Raw genomic sequence first — 20,636 nt, forward strand, 5'->3', positions numbered from 1 at the left:
CCCCCCCCCGTTCCCACCAAAACAGGTGGAGTGTAAGAAAGCTCAGCCCAAGGAGGTGATGTCCCCCACCGGCTCGGCCAGGGGGCGCTCTCGGGTGATGCCCTACGGGATGGACGCCTTCATGCTAGGGATCGGTATGCTGGGTGAGTTGCTATCGATCGGGTCAGGAAGGACGCGGTGGCGGCTCACGTGAGGCTGACCGTTTCCGCTGCCTTAAAGGTCGCATGACGTCTCTGGGGGAGCTGAGCGATAATGTCCACCGCCGCCTTCAGCAGCTTGTAGCTGTCTGCACTACATTTAATTGTGCCCACCAGTGGAAAAGAAATGAAAGCAACACAACCTTGCTGTATAAGTATTCACATTAGCCACACCAGCAATCGTCTTCAGAGTAATTTGTTTGAACTTCTATGGAGTAAACCAAACTTAACAATCCAGAGTCCTGCTAAATAAAACTAGCTTAGAGCTACAAATGTTAAAATGAAGTTTTAAAAAAAAACCTCCACTTTCATTTTTGATAAATATTTGCTGTCATTTTTAAAGAACAACAATTTTATTTCTGTTTTTAAATTTTAAAACAAACTAAAATCTTTTCAAAAGAGGATGGACACAGTTTCTTCTATTGGATATTGATGTAGCTATGTAAAAAATAATTTAAAAAGCACATGGTTTCCAACCAAATGACTAGAAAAATATATATAAAGGATATAACTGGTAATTTTAGCGTTTTTCCAATTGCAGGAGTTTGCTAAATGGAAAAAATCTACTAAAACTTGCATATATTAATATATCTATATTTAAAAACATTAGTTAGTTAGTTATCATTTTTAGCTATAGAGCCATTGTGGAAAGTCCCAGGCTAGCAAGAAGATGATCTAATGATTTTCAAAATGTGGGAATTGTTACAGTGCAGGAAACTAACTGCTTTGAACGCACTGTCGCTGCAGTACAACACGGTAGTGGCAGCATGATGTTGTGGGGACATTTTTCTTCAGTAGGGCGATGGAAGCTGGTCAGAGTTGATGGGAAGCTAGATGGCGGTAAATACAAGACGATCCTGAAATAAAACTTGTCAGAAGCCTAAAAAAACTAGAAACAGGGGAACTAAACGCACAACCAGAGCTAAGAAAGTATTAAGGCAACTACGTATCCTTGCAGTACTTTTCTAAAAATAAATGTCAAAACCTATATATTTTTTCCTTCCACTTGTAAATATTGTAGTTATGTCACCTGCTTTTCACTTTTTTCATGTTGAAATGCCACTTAAGACCTCTGATTGCCTTTTAGTTCAGCTTCAGACTGAAGGAACTTTTCCCGAAACCTCTCTGTTGTTGCTGTTGCTCTTTAAGACTTTTTGTCACTTCTTCATTCAAATATTTCTTTCTAATCTTATAATTTTCTTCTTTTATTGTACAGCACCAGCAACTTAACTTACCATGCCAATGCTACCACCTACTGTTCAGACTAAGAAGTGCTTTCTGTCTTTCAGTTCATTCATTACTTAGCAAGTGAACATTTAAAAAAAAAAAAAGTTATGCTCAGTCACAGTTTGGAGAAAAAATAAATAACACCTTCTTGTGCCTACTGGTGTTTCTTCTAGCCGAGGCATTGAGATCAGGTTGCGTCCAGTGAAAATCTGCTTTTTGTGAGTTCAGCTGAGAGTGAAACCGAAGCCTAAACCAGTGAGCTCCCCGTTCCAGTTCTTGTAAAGAAATCCGGAGCGCAAGTGTGGAATTACATCCACAGACTCATGAAGGCGTCAGTGTTGAGTCAATACGTCCTCCACCGGTGCTAATGTTTCCGGTGCGTTTCGTTGTTTTGCGGAGGGATCCGGATATTTACGCTGATTTTTCTGTGCCCTGCAGGTTATCCCGGCTTCCAGACCGCCACTTACACCAGCCGGAGCTACGCGGGCATCACTCCTGGATATACCTATCAGTTCCCTGGTAATCACAGCACGCTCACACACGTTTCCATCTCGTAATAACTCAGGAATAAAATAAATTAAAGAAACAGCGGTGTATAGTTTGGACAATCAAAGCCAAAAAAACGGTACTCAGAAAATTGGTTTATGTAAAAACTAAAAGAGAGAAAACAGTAAGACAAGCTAAGTTGTTGTGTATATGTGAATTATTATGTAATTTGCTGGTCAAAAACTCAGGTTGTTGTGATTCATTGCATATATAATGACAATATAAACACCAGGTGGAGAACAAGAGCGTAACATTTCCCAGTGTCTAACCACTACAAAGGAGATATGCCGTCATTTGGACAAAAGTGAAAGAAGGGAAGAAATGTCAAATAGATTCACTTTACTGTTTGAATATGTGAATGTGACGAATGAGACGTCATTTGTTTAATGCTACCAGACACCAGGCTGTGGTTTCACTGGGTTTCCTAGGTAATAAGTAAAAGTTGTAGACATTTAAAAGAATCCAGTGAAAATTGTCATATTTTGTCTGTTTCAGCAGCTCTTTAAAACAGACAAATGTTTAGAGATGCACTGATCAGATTAGTGGTGATTTTCACATTTTGTAATTATTTGACCTCTTTAAGAACTATAAGAACTGCATTTAAATCAGTTTTTGTGGCCTTGCTGCTGTTGGCAGTCACTAATTATTCATGTTAGAGGTGGAGTAAAGCCGTGCGTGTGTGTGTGTGTGTCGCAGAGCAGTCGCTATAAATCTGTTTTTATTAAAATACAAACCAAATGATCACAGATTTGACACTTTAAACTGGATTTAGCATCTTTTGTTAATAGTTGTGTGTGTTGTATAGGCTGCAGATTGTTACTTAATTTCCAAAAGGTTTCCGATACTTTTGATGTGCTCAGCGACCACACAGCTCAAAGGATGAACAGAAAACTGGTTGTAATATGTTCAGCCTTCCTGTTATCTGCTTTAAATTGTAAACTCACTCTGTCACAGCCAGAATAAACTGCAAATAGGTCATGGAAAATATGGTTTTTGATAATATATCTTTGTGCATTTGGATAACTTGAGTCGTCTTCGCTCATGAACAACGTTGTTGACCCGTTAGCCCGGGGCGTTCACTGATCAGAAAAACATCTGCTCAGGATCAATCGAGCTGAAAATCACCCGATCCCAGTCACCGGCTGATTTCTCAGTGCATCTCTAAGGTCTAACTTATTCCCAGCAGTAGAGCGATTATAGTCCTAATTTATATGTTTAAGACGACACAAACACATTTTGTTTTTTGCTGACATTGCACCCAGAGTGTCTGTGTATTTAGATGTCCTGCATTAATACTACAACATGATTTCAGGACAGGAGTCTGCAACCTTAACAATCCAAACGGCAATTTTTTTTTCACCCTCATTCCAACTAAATAAAACTCATCTTTAGTCACAGAAAGACAGCTTTCATTTGTGATAAACATTCACTGCTGCAGGAAATTTGGTGGTGTTCTTAAAGCGCCACAATCTTATTTCCTATTTTTGGATTTTAAAACAAATTAAAATGTGAAACTCTTTGCAAAAAGAGGATGGATGCATTTTCTTCTATGGGACGCTGATATAACTACGTAAAAATAAAAGCATATAGATTCCAACCTCATGACAAGAAAAATGGATATAAAAAATATCTTTATTTTGATTGACACTAGATTCCTTCAGTGTCATTCTGTTGTAGTTTAATGCACTTATTCCATTTTAAAAAAATTAAAATACTAAAACCTACACTTGCTAGTGTCTATATTCAAAAAACAAAACATTAGCTGGATATTTATCATTTTTCACTTTTAAAGAGCCATTGTAGGAGGTCCAAAGAGACACTCTTGGCTCTGGAGCTGCAGGTTGCAGAGCCCTGCTGTAGGATCATGTTTTATTCACACACACTGCAAGATTAGCTTTTAAAATAATATATGAGGTAATTCCTAGTCCTTAATACCAGATGCCAAGAAAACGAATCAGCTTTTCAGATAATACTTTCTAGGGATGCTTCGATAAGTCGACCAGTTGAGAAATTGGTCCCGATTTCCTTCATTTTGAGAGATCGGCTGACGTCTGACTCCTGTGAGAGAGGGTTTACCACTGGGTCACTTCTGCACGATAGTCATCCCGTTGTTGCTAACTTAGGAAAAATTAAATCGATCAAATTCGGAGTCGGCATTCCAGGCTTTTAGAAGATCTGTGATCGGTCGGCTGGAAAAACTGCAATCTGTACACCCCTAATAATCGCAATACCTTCTGCATGTGATTCAGTAAGAGCAAGTTGAATGTCTTTTCACATCTCATCCCAGGTGTTAGCGCTGCATGATCACATTTTAAACTCTAAAGAGCAGCTTCATATCGCAGCTGGCAGCAGACGCACTGTCACAAATACAAACATGTCTCCACAGATGAAACACTGAGTGTAAATGGCTGCTTGTAAATATCAGGGAGTGGCGTTGCTTAGCTTGAACCAGTGTCTGTGTGTGTGTGCATGTGTGCGTGTGTGTGCGCGTGTGTTAAAGACGGCATGGCTGTGTGCTACAGTAGAACGTGTGCTGATCATCTGGGAAATAACCCTAAAAATTAGATTTCCACCAAAGAAAATTAGAACGCTTGCTTTTTAAATATGAAATCACTCACTCCGATTGGAGTCTCTAGCTTGGGTGACGGCGTTTGTGACACTTATTTTATTTCCTGCCGTTTCAGAATAATTACTGGGAGAAATTTTATTTTCATTTTTTGGTGGGGGGTTCATCAGTTCTATCCTTCAGCTGCTTTGTGCGTTTGTTCCTGACATCCTGTTTATTCAGCTCCTCACCTCCGAGGCTTCTCCCTCGCCTTTAATGTGTGTGTGTGTGTGTGTATGTGTTGTCCTTGCTGGTGTGTTGTTGACAGTGTGTGTCTCAACAGCACTCTGATGTTTCTGTTTTAGAATTCCACTTAGAGAGGACTCCCCTTCTGACTTCACCCCACCCCCCTGAGCTCACAGGTCAGTCAGCCCCTCCTCTGGACTTTACAAGCAGCATCTTTTCAGTCTGCTACTCCACATGTCGGCACATCACCTCATCACTTCTGGTTTGCATGTTTGTGTTTGTCGATCCTCCTCGGCTTCCATCTGAAGGCAGGATTGCTGACAGTTACCAAGATGGCCTCCATTGTTCTCTGCTAAAATGATCTGTTTGTGTGGCTAAATGACATTTTGTGGTCACTGGAGTGAGATCCGTGGGCGACGCTGCAGTTGCATGTCAGGTTTTTCAGAACCAGGGATGAAAAACCTTGATTTTTTTTTTTTTTTTTGTGTTTTTTTTCCTTCCACCTCTGCCTTCTCAGCCATTCCTCTCACAGCGTATGGACCAATGGCAGCGGCAGCAGCGGCGGCGGCAGTCGTTAGAGGTACAACATTGTATTTCCTAGAACACAGAAGTCCAAATAAAGTGCAGCGATTAGCGGGTCGTCCGTCAGTGAAGCTGCTTTCTTTCCCTTCCAGGTTCCACCCCTTCTCGCTCCGCAGGATTTCTAGGAACGAGCAGCCCGGGTCCGATGGCCGACCTCTACGGGACGGCCAGTCAGGAGTCGGCTGTGAGCAGCTACCTCAGCGCTGCGAGCCCGGCCCCGAGCACTGGCTTCAGCCACAGTTTGGGGGTGAGTTACCACGACTCACTGGTGAATTTCTGCTCAGCAGGCTGTGAAAGTGGCTCAGAGGTAAAAAATATAACTTGGTAAATTTCTGAAAATCCACACCGCTTACAGTTTCTTTATTTCACAGTGCAACGTCATTGTTGTGACCTGCTTAACACGTCTAGCCCAAAACCATTAAATACCAAAGTAAAGCTACAATAACTGGACACAGTTATGCTAAAAAGTAAAAATATATAGATCCAAATGCCTGACTTGTGGTTTCAAACTTTTTTTTTTTGTTTTGAATGGCCCATTGTGAGTTCAAACGTGTAATCAGAGGACAACACGTTGGACTTGTCCTCATGGTATTGTTGGAAGGGTGTGGTGAGACAGCCTCAAGTGGCCGTTTCTTGAGAAGCCGTAGTCCTTGGCTCTGAGGTTGCATCGCTTTTCAGCCCTGCAGGGTGCTGCTTCGCTCCACGGATCAAACGGGTCGACTGTTGCCGAGCAAATTGTTTGCTGGCGAATGGATTGAAATTACAGAAGCACTGGTTGCTATGTTCTGCCATAAAAATAGATAGGTGCTTTTTGGAAAAGGCTTGACGGAAATAGAAGCCCCTGCAGCGCATTCATGTCCTTTGAAATGTTTTATATTTTTTATTACAGCAAAATCTCCAACATCAGTGTGTGTTATTGTAATCTTACTTCACACCCCAATAGAAAGTGGTGTGTGAAGGCGAAGTGGAAGGAAGTAGCACACGGTTTTCAATTCAAAAAGAAATAAAAATGAAAACGTGCGTCTCCTCTCCACCTTTCTCTGCTGGTCTTTCAGGGTATGTCCCAAACTTTTTGCCAACTCTTCATTGCAAAAATAGCTCAAACTCAGTATCTGAAAACTGTGGTAACCCAGAGTCTGGACTTGGAGTGGACCATTCCACATAAACATGCTGATTTAAACTGATTTAAGTTTGTCTTGCTGAGAGATTAACTTTTCCAAGTTTAGCTGCTTCCATCTGACCGGAGTGAACAGTAAACATGTGGAAGCAAACATCGCATTTTCTAGCTAGTAGTGCAGACAACAGATTGTCGCACCTCAGCTTTGGACCCCTCTAGCTGTTGCAGAATCACTGTAGGCCTTTTGGCTGCTTCTCTGCTTGATGTTCGTTCAGGTTAGACGGATGTCCGTATCGTGGCAGGCCTGCAGTTGTGCCAAACCTTTTCCATTTCCAGTGCTCTGCGAGTTAGCACAGGTTAGCTTAGGATATTGTTTGATAACCTAACCCGTTTTAAACTTCTCCAGAACTTATCTCTTAGCGTAGCTATTGACTAATGTTCCAGCAGAGGATAAACTTTAGCCGCTCAATCTCCCGCGGCTAGCTAAGCAAGCTTGGTGATATCAGCTGAGTCACTCTTTGGTTACCTAGCAACAGTTTGTAGAGTAACTTGCGCAGCAGCAGTTTAAGATTTTGTTACTGTCCCTCAAAATTACCTAAAAATAAATAATGGTTTGGCAGTATTTTAGATATTTAAAACAAAAAAATTAACCAATAGTCACCGATATCGATTGATATGAAACCTTTATATCGTGATATGTTTCTCAGTCACCGTACAGGTTCCAATTTACCAACTTTGTTGCTATATCTACGATCTTTCAGACAAATAAATTTGCCAAAATCCTAATTGGCAGGTGAGGCTTTTTAGAGATCGGTGATCGGCCTGACAGCTGCAATCGGTGCACCCCTGGTCCACCTCTTCAACCAAACAGCACGGATTGTTTTGGCTTTTTTTGCTCCGGTGCAGCAGCTGTTTTAATAATCCGACACATTAGAAGAGATTAAAATCAAAGTGCGCATTTTGTCTACCGGCAAACTCTAACCTGGCGTGCTTGCTCCCACAGGGCCCTCTGATTGCCACCGCCTTCACTAACGGCTATCACTGAGAGCGTGAGTCGGTCCGCCGCGCTAGCTTCTGCCTCTCGAGGCGCAGCAAATTAGACGGCCCCGGTTTGGCCGACCCGTGAGTAATCCGGCTCTGCTTTGTGTGTCAGTGCAGAGCCGTAGACTGACAGCTGGAAGGAGTTGAAACTACGTCGGAGCTGATCTGGTCCGTCTCTGTCCAGTCCACGTCTCCTCTGCTGCGTTCGGGTGGCCGGACAGTCGCCCCACCTCGCCCGGTGTCAGCCGCGTCCTGCCCACCTTACTGACACCTCACTAAACTCCACCTTTTTAGCAAATGAAACAAACTTAAAAAAAAAAAAGAGAAAAAGAAACTTATCACTACATGTTATAGCAACACATTCGAATGCTGTATTTTTGTTGTTTTTGTCATGCTGTTTTTTGTTTTAGCTGTATTTTATTTAGCTACTTGTCCTCTCCAAAAAGTGATCTCTCTGAGAGAAGGCTAGTTTAGATCTCCAACATGCTTGTTTTGAAGCTGTAAAATGACTGTACATTTCTCTATTTTACACTGAATGTCGACACGTAAAACTAATGTTTTGAAATAACGCCAGGAATTGTATATCTTGGTAGATTTTAGCCATGAGTTGTTACACTAATTACCATCGAACAGTGCGGACAGACTTATTGGGCCCCAGGAAAAGTATTTAAAAAGCTTTAAATTATAGTCATCTTTTATCGCAGTGGTATCGTCTCACGCCAAAGAATGCAGAAAAATCCAACGTGTAATTTGAGTACATCTATTTGTTGGGTGGGGAAAAAGAAAAGGGCATCCACCAAACAAGCAGGATGCATGTGGATGGCGTCTAGTTCAGGGTTAAGAAACAACTGAAGTTTTAAAAATGTATGTAAACAAATGCAGGTTTTAGCGAGTTTTCATTTTCTCTTCACGGAATAATTACGTTTGATTCCCACAGCAGAATGACTCCGAAAGTTGTACTTATTTTTATTTAGATTTTATTTTTCTTATTGCTGAGCTGGAAACTGCAAATATCAACATTCCATATAAGAAAATGTAGCCATTATCTTTTGACAAAGTTTGATGTTTTTCTTTATATTAAAACTAAAAAACGGGAATTAAATTGGTTCTCTTTAAAAAATTATGACACATTTTCTTTAGTATTTATCAAAAGTTGCAAGATGTTTTTTTTTTTCTGAAAGGTCAGATAATATCTAAACCTGATGTATTCAGCTGGACTGAGGGCAGAAATTGCTCCTGGGTAGATTTTAAAGGTTGCTGACCCCTCCTTGCTATGGACACTTGGTGATGCCAAGATGCTCTGACTTTAACTCTTAAACAACAATTCCTGTTTAAACATTTTCTTATCCCTTTTTCCTGACTCGTGTCGCCCCACATCCGCCCTACTCCAAGTGCATTTTATCTTTTGTCTTTCCCATTTTGAAGAGTGGCATAGAGGAACGAAACTCTGTCACAAAATATTTACAAAAACGACAACAAAAAAAATTCTTTCAAAATTTTTCAGATAAATTTATTAAATGGCATTTTCAGATTTAGCAGTAATTATGTTTCCGTCAGTTTTATTCAAAACATTCTTTGTTTTTGGATTTTTCTCTGTTCTTCAGTGTGAGAATATTTTTCTGCCACAATAGATGAATTTATTTTAAGGATTTCTACACATTTTTACCTGGGTTGCCAAAAACATGGCTACATCTGTACTTCTTTTAGCCTTCAGGAACTGTAATATTTTGTAAAATATTGTAAATACGACTGATTTCCGGGTGGCAGGGCTCTGCCGTTTTTAGTGTCTGGGAGGTTGGAGGCTTTTGGAGAAAGTGTGTTTGGGTGGGGGCGGGGGGAATCTTACTTGTTAGGCGTTTTAAGCCAGCCTGGAGGTCAAGAACATTTCAGTTCGTCTGTCAGTGTGAGACCAGCCACGACACGGCGTTTCTCTCCAGACATTTGTAAAATCGTGTGTCAGGTCGACAACGGCTTCCTTGGAGATGAGACGCTTTTACTTTTGAGTTCAGCAGGAAAAGAGGCCGAGTCTGGAACAACACCTTCCGCTTTTGGGAGGTGAGGGTGTGAAAACACTCCTCTGTCAGGAAACATGCTGTTTTCTTACGTTATCATGTTGTTTTACCTGATTTTTAATATCCAATGATTTGTTTTGCGAAGGAAAATGAAGGACTTTGCATGCAGGAGCTGTCGTGAGTCGGGGACTGCTCCGTGATTTTCATGTGAATGTGTCATGTGGTTTGATGCACATTGGTCTCCAGTGTGCCATGTGCTGTATTTCTTGGGGGGGCATTTGCAAAATGTGAAATATTAATCTGATTTTCTGTTTTTTTTTAATTATTATTATTAGTACATTAACATCTATATCAGGGTGCGGATAGTAAACCCCGCCGTCCGCACCTTCCAGCACTGCATATCCACTGGAGGTCACAGTCTGTAGCAAAGTGACATCTGTTTTTATTTTTGTTTTTTTTGTTTTGTTTTGTTTATTTGTAGACCAAAACGAGAGGTACTAGAACGCTGCACTGGCTGTTCACCATAAAGTTACGTTTTCTTTAAATGTTAGCTGAAGAAAAAGAAAAACGCACTCTTGATCTACAAAATAACCATGTTTTACATTTTGATACACTCGCTGTACCTGCTGCGGGAATTTTAAATGTTTCATTGAAAAAAAAAAAAACTTGTCAACACTGTAACTTTTTCTGATTTTTTTTTTTTTCCCTGTCATTTTATTCCTTATTTTGGGGGGGAAAAAAGAACTTTTTAAAATTCCTAATAAATTATTTTAAAACATTCCACCCTGGCGTCTAGTTCACTCTTTATCTTTTCTTTCTACATCTTTTCCATGTACGTGTATTCATTTATTTTTTATGTACTTGATGAATGTGGCTTACAGATGATGAAAACGCAGAATTCAGAGTCTCAGAAAATCACCATGACTGAGGTCACTGTGCTGAAGCTCATCGCTAATATTCATCAGCTGATTTGGCCTTTGGGTTGCTACTTTATGAAAAAAAAAGTTCCACTAGAATATTTTTAGATTGAGTACTTTCTTTTTGAGTAAGACCAAAAATCAGAGTGACTGAAGTTAACTCTGGTTCATTCTACTTTCCAATGCCTATATATACAAATTACTCTTGACGTTTTGCTGTTTTATTACTTTTAAAAATTGGTTATCAACAAAATTGGGCTTTTTGAGGGAAAAAAAAAAACTACATAGATGTAAAAGCATTACAAAAGTAAAAACAAGCCAAGGTGGTGCACAGTTGGGCACTGTATTTCAGAGTATGATTTCTTAAATGTTATTTCACAGTGGAATATATCCTCAGCTCAGGTAAATGTTAGCTGTGCACAAAACTGGCTTTTATGATGGCAGCCAAGCGGGACGCAGCAAACGTGGAACAAGTTCTTCTGGTCAGATGAAGCAAATGTTAACACTTTCCAGTTTTTGTTTTTATTTTCCTTCATGCACACAACTTCATGTTGGTCTATCACATTAAGTCACAAGAAAGCATATTCATGTTTGTAATGGTAGCCAAAATAAAGTATGAAAAAAATAGAGTTAATATAATATACTGCTCAAAAAAATAAAGGGAACATTTCACTTTAATTTTGTGTGTGGCTCCAAATCCAGGCCTCCATTGGTTATTTAATTTGATTTCCATTGATGATTTTTGTGTGATTTTGTTGTCAGCACATTCAACTTTGTACAGAACAAAGTATTCAATGAGAATATTTCATTCGTTCAGATCTAGGATGTGTTATTTGAGTGTTCCCTTTATTTTTTTGAGCAGTGTACTTTTGCAAGGCCTTCCATTGTATAACATTAACTTTATCCACTTTGTTCTTCATCTCTCAGCTGCTTTGTGCTTTTTGTGACCATATTCTTTGTCATTTTGTTTCTTTGTCATTTTTCTAATTATAATTTTCATTTAAAGTGTTACAGATCACTGATATGATAATAGTGAAGTAATTTTCACATCATGAAGCAGTGAAACAGGTTCTGTTCCATTTACACATTTATTTCCCGCGAACCCTCTGAGCCTCAGGTTAGTCTGCCTCCGCCTCCCTGTCGTATTCCTCCGCCGGCTGATTCCTCTCCTCCATCATCACTGCTCCGCTGCCTCCCTTTCCCTGCCTCCACCTTCACCGCCTCTCTGCATCTCAGTGCTGCGGCTTTGACCCTCTGCTCTTCCAGTCTGGTGGGATGTTCGCAGACAGACATGAAGGCCACGCCCTCCTCTTCTTGAACCACGAGGAGCTCAGGGGATCCCTCCTCGTGAGGACATTCCTCCATCTCAGTGTATTCGCCCCCTTCTGCCTCTGGGTCATTAGCACTGTGGTGTGGTTATCCTTGTTCTCGTGAGTTACAACTCGGGCTTAAAGGCAGCGTTTTTCTTTCTTTATATGTTTAGTTTAATTGACTCATTTTAAACAACAATTATATGATTTTTGCTGTCGACACAAATGAACTTATGAGTGCAAAAGTTTGGACAAAATTGTTGCAATATCACTTTTTTACGGAGTAGGGTGGGCGATATGGATTTAACGTTTCATCACGATATTTTGTGGTGCCATTGTAATAATTAAAGTGATGCGAAGTATTTATTACTTCCTTTTAGGTAATTGTATGGCGCTGTCTGCATGACACACTAATCATACCCCCACAAACAAGTAATACTCTTGAAAAACATTCCCATTTGTAATGTACTTCTTTAGGACACTAGTTGACGTGAAGCAGTGGGATTTGAGTCACTAGACTGCATTCAGTAGCATCATTTAATACATGTATTGATATTTTAATGATGAACAAACTGTGGAGAAAGTAATAACAACAATATGGACATTTTAGTTTTTTTAAAAACATGATCAATTGCAATTTCTCATGACAACAATAAATCAATCAAAAACAAATTATCACGATAAACAATACAATAAATTCCCAGAAGATAATTTAAAGTGCTGTCCTCAAATGAGGAAAAATCCAAAATGTGTTTCTTCTCGCCGCTGTCCAACTGAATTTCCACAGCCATAGCATGGAAGCATATTTGATGGCGTATAATAGCATCAAATATGCTTCCAATTTATGAGCCACCCAAGAGTCCAGCCATGTCCACCGCGCAAAGACGAGTGCTCCATCTCCCGTTACATCATAATACGTCCATAACTCCAGTAAATCCGGCTCCTTTCAGCCTCCTGGTTAGCGTTCACCGCCGGCAGGGTTTTAAGACCTCAACGCATTAGTTATGATTTGACACATCGCATTCGTCTTTTGGCTGCTGGAGACAGTCGAGTTTGTGTGAAGTTGACATCCAAACAGCAGCTGTTGTTTTGAGTAACAAGATGAGGCATGCAGGCAGTCCACAGATATGATTTAGAGATAATAAGAAGGGCGAGCACAGGTGCAGATGGAGCAAATGCAGCTGGATGCAAAAGAAGGGAGCAAATGATTTGTTTATTTTCTTGGCCTTGACTGCCACTCGCCGCTACAGGAAGATATTGTTGCCTTATTGACGAGAACAGTTCAAGCTTTTACAGCAATCTCTCTCAAAAAGACGAAACTCTAACTATTCTTTCTAGGCCTTTGGTGGACAAGATGGTGGAAGAAGGATTTTAAACTTGCAACATTGGCTAACAAGAAGTTCAGTCTGAGAAATCAATTCAATGAAACACTGGGTAGCTCTGCCTTATGGAGATCCAAGAGTGCCACAATTTGATTAATAATTATGTGAAACAAGTACTTGACTATGTGTATTTGATTCAAATTTAAAATAAAAGCAAGTATTTATTACATTTAAGCTTTATTTAACCTGGATGTTCAGTCTAGTTATAATTTCACAATTCATAACTTATTGAAATGTGATTGATAAAAATTTTTTCTTTATTATTTTTTATTTATATAAAACACATAATTTAAGTTGTTTTATGAATCACATTTCATTTTCTGTCAAGCATATCTTTTGAAGCCAGTGGGCGGAGCTAATGCTACTCTTGTCATTAAAATTGTCTAAACTTGACTCTTTTTTTTTTTCAGGTTAAGCAATTAGTATGTGCAATTTATGGAGATCAAAACAATAAAATCAATTTGTGTTTTAGTTGAAAAGAATTTATATTTATACATTACACTTAATTTACTATTCATTTATTTATACCTTGAAGATTCACAACAAATGTGTCGCCCGTCAGTTCAGCTCAGGTGATTCAGAAAAAATAAAGTGTAATCACTATTATATTCATGTGATGTGTCAATTATCTGTTTGAGAACTTTCTCACAAAGAGTTATTCTCAAATAAACTACGTCAAATGTTTTTTCTGCTTCAAATGAGCTGAACATAAAGTCCCAGGGATTTGGTTTTGACCCTGGAAATCCATTTCCACCGAGAAGAACCGGAAATGTGAATACAAACCTGGTTGAGTCTGAGTGGAGGGAAACCTTCAGAGCTCATTGTTACAATTTAAACCAAGGTTCTGTGCAGCATTTTTAATAAAGGCTGCAAAAGACAGAAGCTACCCAAACATTTATAGTGAGATTAGGTCATTAACTTCTTTATGAGTCCTGACCCATCAAGACTCAATCATCAGAGGAGATTGTTTTGGAGCGTGTCATGAGACATTTTTAGGATTTACTAAGAATGTACTCTTTTAACAAGACTAGCAAGCTCTGAAATTATTTCACCCAAAACAGTCTGCAGCAGAAACACAAACAATTGTAACTTGGTCTTGTATAAGTATCTGTACCCTTTGACCTTTTCCACATTTTGTCATGTTACGGTCACAAACTTCAATGTTAGTTTGTGTCCAAGCTGTTTGAGACACAAAGCTGTCAGCACAAACATGCAGAACAGGTAAATTCAAACAAGGTGAAATGACTTTGAGTTTCTTTGCTGCCCTCTGCTGGAAGCAATCAGATCTTTTAGAAATACTGGTTTTGTACACTTAGTTTTATTCTAACAACAAATATTCTTTTTTTATTTTATAATTTTTCCGTTTTTATTTGAAGCACTTGGTTTCATCCTTGCATATGAAATATAAATGTGCTTGCTTTGGTGTTCTATCCACTCAGACTTTGATCACATTGCTGCTGTTTTTTCATTAGCATGTAGATTAAGATGTTTTGCTGTTTTGCTGCACTTTTACTGCCTCAAGTTTGCATTTTAACCTTAGTTTAGTTTTTAGTTTATGTTTACTTGTATTTTTAGTTGATGTTATGATCTGTAACACCTCAGTCTGGAAGATTGCCGTTTTGTTCCACTACGTGTTGCGTATACTGTAGGAATCACAATAAATCTGACTTGATCTTGACCTTTATACAGGTGTAAATTAAAAGTGAAAGATTCATTGTCCTCAAGGTGAGATTTTATAAGATCTGAATGTCATTTCCTCACACTGGTAGGAAGTGTGCGGTGGAACCAAGCCGTAAATATTTATAACAATCAGCTAAAATGTAATGGCGGTGGCACAGCTTGAGGACAAAGACTTTGTTGACAAGCTTTCTGCTTTCAGAATGGTGATGCACACGACGCAGCAATAATTACAAACCCGGACAGGAAGGAAAGGGGCGACCTGGTCTTCGCTAAGCCACTGACGACGCTGTTTATGGCTATTTGGAGTGTATACAGTCCCACCCTGGAAACTGGAGAGCCGTGGGAAACACTGGAGTCAGACATGTTAAGACATAAAGTTTGTTACAAAAGCAAACTAAAGGAGAGAATCGTGAATATAACAAATGATTTGATTGTGTTTAAACTAACGTGTAATGTTTCAGCATTTGGGTCCTCTTTGTCAATCTGGACATAAAAATCTTCACTTTGTGCCTCAAAGTGGTGATGAGATAAATGTTTTAAACTAAATGTAAAAAAAAAAAAAAATGTTTTAAAAACTGGATCATGATCTTTGAGTGTTATGGACTGTTATTCTCATCTTCATGCATTTGAATTAATTGACAGTGATCATTTGAAAATAAACAACAGAAATGTAAAACCTTGTCTCATTGAGCCTTCTTCTAATTGTTAGTTAATAACACTACACTAAACGTCTACTGACAAAAGCCTAAGTTGCTGTTCAGGCCCCCAAAACCATCAGGGGCCTTGCATAAATGTTTAAAATTTTATCACAGAACGATAAAGATTTTTTTCTTCTTTTTCTTTATTGAAAATGAGAATACCAGTAAATTTGATTTAACAGTTTCAGCAAAGATAATCAAGATAAAATCAGATTTATTTTGTAAAAGTGCAAAGTATAATCTTCATAGTTTGATATTTGTGTTACCATTGTTACACTCTGACGCTACGAGTCATTTGTGTGTGTGTGTGTGTGTGTGTGTGTTTGAGCTTCGGGTTGTTCACATCTGCTCAGCATGTAGTTAGCATGAAGAGGGGGATCAAACATAGTGCTGCTTAAGGCCCCATTTAACTTTGGGCCGGCCCTGTATTGGAACACGTTTACGGGTCAGAACAATAAATTATAATAACAAAACTGTGTACCAAATGTAAAAAAAAATTAAATTGATTTTTTTTTTTTTTTTTTTTTTTGTACGATCAAGAATATATACTATAATGAAATATTACACACTTTTTTTTCCCCTGCGGATGACGTAAACTAACATCATGAGGAATTGAAAAAAATGAACGTGGCACTCAAGCAGCTCAGGAAATTGTATAACAACAAAATAAAAATGGCTCAATAAGTCCGAGTTGGCACATTTTCTTTTAAAAACTAACTACACAAGATCGTTGACAAGACCCGGAAATGACAGGGTTAATGTCCGGAGAGGGGCGGAAGAGGCGTGTCCTGTCTCACAGACACGCTCAAGTTTCCTCCAAATGGCGAAAACAGCGAAAATAACAGGACAGGGACACTAATAGGCAGGAGAAGCAATTCTGGGAACAATTTGTAATACTGTGACGGTCCAGTCTTTTTCTAGCCAGAGTGTTTTCAGGGAGGTTTTTTTGTTGTTGTTGTTTTTCTTTAGACAGAAACTTCTCCGCTCCAAAGACGGAAACAGCGACCAAACAAGAGACTTTTGACCTGTGAAAGCAGCACCAACACATGCAGGCTGCCCCTAAAGCCAAACCTCCTCCGTCCGACCAGACAGACAACAGCAGGCAAACCGGATATCATCCTGAGATCATACTGGTGGGTTTTTTCTCCCCCTGTGTGTAACGCTGAATCTCTTATCGCATTTGTTTGTTTGTTTGTTTGTTTGTTTTTTGGCGTGGGGTGGGGGCAGGTTGTCTCTGAAAGCAGCAGCTTTTCGTGTGTTTCTGTGCGTTTCAGCGCTTGATGCAGGCAGCGTCAGGATGGGCAACAGCAACAGCGATCGCTCCAGCAGCGAGAGGTCATTCAGAGATGGACCGTCTGGAGGGAAGGAGGCTCGACCCAACATCATGATGGACAGCAACGACGACGCAGAGCTTTTCCACAGGGAAGATCCGAAGGTACGTTCAGCCACAGGTTTCCATTCAAGATCAGTCACCAGCGAAGACGGAGGGACGGCAGCGTCAGGGGTCATTTACATGAATTATGATGGTGACGATATAGACAACGTTGTGAGCTGTCATTCCCAATAAATGTGGCTTTGTTTACAGCATATTAAGCACACCGATGTGTACCGCCCTCCTGTGGTCGTCCTATAAATAATGCAGCATTCAGAAACTTCCCAAACATTTCTGACATTGTCTTAAAGTCCAACACCATGCAAAACAACTGTGTGTCGTGCTTTCAAATTTGGGTTCAGACTCACAGGAGTGGAAAAGTCAGCCACACAGCAAAATCTGCTGGAAATCAAACGGGCTGGTGACTCTGTCGGGTTATTCACTTGTTGTATGAGTTTAGCTCTGGAAGACTTGAGCTGCATTGGTAAAAGTAACTTCAAATAGATGTCAAGAGAAGATGATTAGGAGCCCCTTTGTTCCCAGCTGTTCAGACAGGAAGTGCTTGGTGTCAGAATAATTGCCTCTGATTGACACCAACCTTTGATGTCTTTCGGGCCCAGGCTTCCCCAGACATACAGGAGTTTCTGGCCTGGCAGCAGGACCTCGACTACGACAGTAAGGAGCCGGCGCAGGCCAGACCAACCGTTTTCAGATGGGCCGGGTCAGCCAAGGAAGTCTTTGTGTCTGGTTCTTTTAACAACTGGGCCACCAAAATCCCTCTTAACAAGAGGTACCCGAACTACGACTCAAGCTGTGTTAGTCGTTCTCTTCTGACCCAACTGGTGCTTTATCCTTTCAAATACGTTTGACATGTTGCTTCTCAAACACAGTAAGAATAACTTCGTGGCCATTGTGGACCTGCCAGAGGGGGAGCACCAGTACAAGTTTTGCGTTGACGGACAGTGGACTTTGGATCCGACTGGGGTGAGTAAGAGTTTAAGGTTTCTGATGTCACCTCACCACTAAGGGCGACTCGATTTTCCACATCATACGTCAGTCTCGTCTGCTCTCTTAAGTCCTTGTACCAAAGTTCTAATTGTGCTCCAACAGTCCGTGACAACAACCAAGACTGGCACAGTCAACAACGTCATTCAGGTGAATCAAACTGACTTCGAAGTCTTCGATGCCCTCAAGATCGACTCGCAGGACTCAGCGGACATGTTTGGTAAATGGCAGCTGCGTTACTGAAATGCTTTTAGCTACACTAAATGTCATTTGAAACTGAACATTTGAAGCAATGTGTGTTTAAACAAGAGATGTACGGAGTAACTAGCTACGTTTCTTGACTGGCCCTGTGCAGTCAGAAATGTCGCAAACCTTAGTGCTAGCAAGTTATAGTAACATCAAGACTGTCGTTTTTGAGTGGGGAAAAAATAGTTTTAAAATGTTTAAAATCTGAAGTGAGGTGAATGACGGCCTTTTTTAAAGGAAACTGTATTTTACATGACGTATTGAGACATATCTACTGATGGCTGGGCTGCAGGATATCAAGAGAGAGCAACACTTTCAGAGGATGACAGTGAATGTTTGAAGAAATTTAGGTTAAATTTTTTAACCTTTGTCTTGCATATAAATATCTTTTGGAAATCTCAGTTAAGGTGGGTATTGAAATGATGTAGTGCTGATGCCTATGCTAACAGTGCTAATCACTGTTACAAGATGCTAATTACACTTTAAAAGTGTCCAAAATCCATATTGTGAAGGCTCTACGACCAGGTTGCACAAGTTGCCTTTTGCAGCTTTCAGAGGCACAAATATGTTTTGCTAGCTCAGGAAATTGATGTTTGGAAAAAAGTCTTGGAATGAAATTTTCACTTATGTGACGCCTCCCAAAATACACATACAAATTAAAGGTAATCACAAAGTACTTGGTGTTTATCAACCATTTTTTTTTGTTTTAATTCAGTTTAATAGCAAATAGAACCACAAACAGCTTTTAGTCAAGATCAGTGCATCTCTAGGTAAAACTGAAACATTTTGGAAATAAATTGCGTTTTGCATTTTTCCTAAAAAGAAAAAAAAAAAATCAGTGCAATTAAAGTTCAGTAAACGTGGACAGTTGCACCACTGCTCTACAAAAATCAGAAGCTGGCCGCCATACTCTGATCGCTGCATCTTTAGTTTAAACGAGTCTTCATAGTTGTAGACTCAGTCTTCAGCACGTGATTCTTTTTTAACTAAAGTGATTGTTGTGTGCCAGACCTGTCCAGTTCCCCACCCGGGCCCTACCAACAGGACGGATACCTCATCAAGCCAGACGACAAGATCAAGCAGCCTCCTATCTTGCCGCCCCACCTGCTCCAAGTGCTGCTCAACAAGGACACGGGCGTCTCTGTAAGTCCACAGCTCATGCCGGCGCAAGTTTAAGTCTGGAAGTTGCACCTTTTTGTAAGAAATAATCTTTAAAAAAAGTTATTTTGAATCGTCCTTCAGTGTGACCCGACACTACTTCCAGAGCCTAACCACGTCATGCTGAATCACCTGTACGCCCTCTCCATTAAGGTAACGGTCAGAAAGTAGTCCTGCATCCCGCACTAAACATTTATGTCTATGGTTATTTGACTGAATGGATTTTTAGAATAGCATAAGCCTAACTTTCACTTTTTCCTGTTTTCCCTGTTTAAGCTAAATGATTAATAATTTTCAGTTTTGTTTTAAGAGACTTGATCATATATTTTAATTATTATTGTTTTGTTTATTTATCTTGGATATTTAAAATTCTTCCCAGTTCTTTAAAAGTTTTTTTTTATCTTTGAGATGGTCTACTTACAATAACATGTCATTATTATTCTGATTATTTTATTAGTTGAAAATTGCCTCAAAATGACAATATTATCGTCTATCACAATAGTTTCTGGGACAATTTATCGTCCAGAAAAATTTTTCATGACAGGCCTAACGCTAACAGAAGACCTAGTATCATGTAGACTCAAGTTCACACCTGGATTGTAATCCAGAAGAAATATTTCAGTACAAATTGTAACGGAAACTTCTTTGTGTTTTAGGACGGGGTGATGGTTCTCAGCGCTACTCACCGATACAAAAAGAAATACGTGACCACTCTCCTCTACAAACCCATATAACCCAGAGAGCCAACCATCAACCTAATGTTCCACACAGCTGCTACTTCTAATGACGATTAATGATGAAACAGGACCAACATTTTTATAACAAAGCATTCTGAACTATTCTTTGATCTCTTGTTTTATCAACTTGTTAATACTAAGCTCTTTTTCTGTTAATATTTTTCACAATGTTTCATACCGTCAATGTGTGAATAAATCAATCTGGCCTTGCCGCATAAGATTATGTGACTGCTTCGAATCATTTTATATCTTGACTCTGGGTTTGATGGTAAATTGCTGATGGGAGACGGTCTGGTTGCACGGGAATCTGTAAAACCACGAGGTTCCTATCCTGAGGAGAAGAAAATGGGATTCGATTGAAAGTATTTTCCAGGTTTGGGGTAAGTGTGGAAACAGATTATATAGAAACTGTGTCGCTTTCGGGCTACTGCTTTCTCTATTTGTCTGAAAGTTCTGTCTTTGCTTTGTGCAGGTTCCTGACCACTCTTCATATTTAACCAATATATTTATACTTAAATATGAGATAAGACAAAGAATTTAAAAACTTTGAGTCTTTAGTTTTGTGGACTTTTGACCTCGGATGTTTTACTCTTTTTATTCTAAAGCAATCGGTCACGA

The 20,636-nt window shown here is 39.6% G+C and overlaps 2 protein-coding genes across 4 annotated transcripts in view; both read left to right on the plus strand.

Annotated features, from left to right (window-relative positions):
- msi1b (musashi RNA binding protein 1b) overlaps window positions 1-7,854 on the plus strand; it is a 30,563-nt gene extending 22,709 nt beyond the window's left edge. Inside the window, exons 9-15 of one of the 3 annotated variants that reach the window (XM_015027986.1) lie at window positions 26-143; window positions 1,863-1,943; window positions 4,881-4,937; window positions 5,279-5,341; window positions 5,436-5,590; window positions 7,464-7,509; window positions 7,619-7,854. In XM_015027986.1, coding sequence (XP_014883472.1) covers window positions 26-143; window positions 1,863-1,943; window positions 4,881-4,937; window positions 5,279-5,341; window positions 5,436-5,590; window positions 7,464-7,505 — 516 coding nt within the window. In that variant the 3' untranslated portion in view covers window positions 7,506-7,509; window positions 7,619-7,854. Of the gene's footprint in view, window positions 1-25; window positions 144-1,862; window positions 1,944-4,880; window positions 4,938-5,278; window positions 5,342-5,435; window positions 5,591-7,463; window positions 7,510-7,613 lie in introns of all 3 variants that reach the window. The other 2 variants (XM_015027978.1, XM_015027995.1) reach the window with 2 other exon arrangements.
- An 8,407-nt stretch (window positions 7,855-16,261) lies between these two features.
- Window positions 16,262-20,239, plus strand: prkab1b (protein kinase, AMP-activated, beta 1 non-catalytic subunit, b). The gene is made up of 8 exons (XM_015028056.1): window positions 16,262-16,633; window positions 16,775-16,935; window positions 17,493-17,662; window positions 17,763-17,856; window positions 17,983-18,097; window positions 19,133-19,266; window positions 19,366-19,434; window positions 19,938-20,239. Exons 2-8 carry the CDS (start codon window positions 16,798-16,800, stop codon window positions 20,013-20,015), a joined length of 798 nt encoding a protein of 265 aa, XP_014883542.1. The 5' UTR covers window positions 16,262-16,633; window positions 16,775-16,797; the 3' UTR covers window positions 20,016-20,239.
- Window positions 20,240-20,636: the final 397 nt, after the last annotated feature.

The sequence above is a fragment of the Poecilia latipinna genome, unplaced genomic scaffold (assembly GCF_001443285.1).
Source record: "Poecilia latipinna isolate Pla-1442-1.1 unplaced genomic scaffold, P_latipinna-1.0 Scaffold8, whole genome shotgun sequence".
NCBI classification, from domain to species: Eukaryota; Metazoa; Chordata; class Actinopteri; order Cyprinodontiformes; family Poeciliidae; genus Poecilia; species Poecilia latipinna.

Bases quoted from the DNA above. Each gene is read 5' to 3' on its own strand.
- prkab1b (XM_015028056.1), top strand. From the start codon at position 16,798: ATGGGCAACAGCAACAGCGATCGCTCCAGCAGCGAGAGGTCATTCAGA. The intron at 17,663-17,762 runs GTACCCGAACTA...TCTCAAACACAG, and splicing joins AAAATCCCTCTTAACAAGAG to TAAGAATAACTTCGTGGCCA. The intron at 17,857-17,982 runs GTGAGTAAGAGT...GTGCTCCAACAG, and splicing joins GGACTTTGGATCCGACTGGG to TCCGTGACAACAACCAAGAC.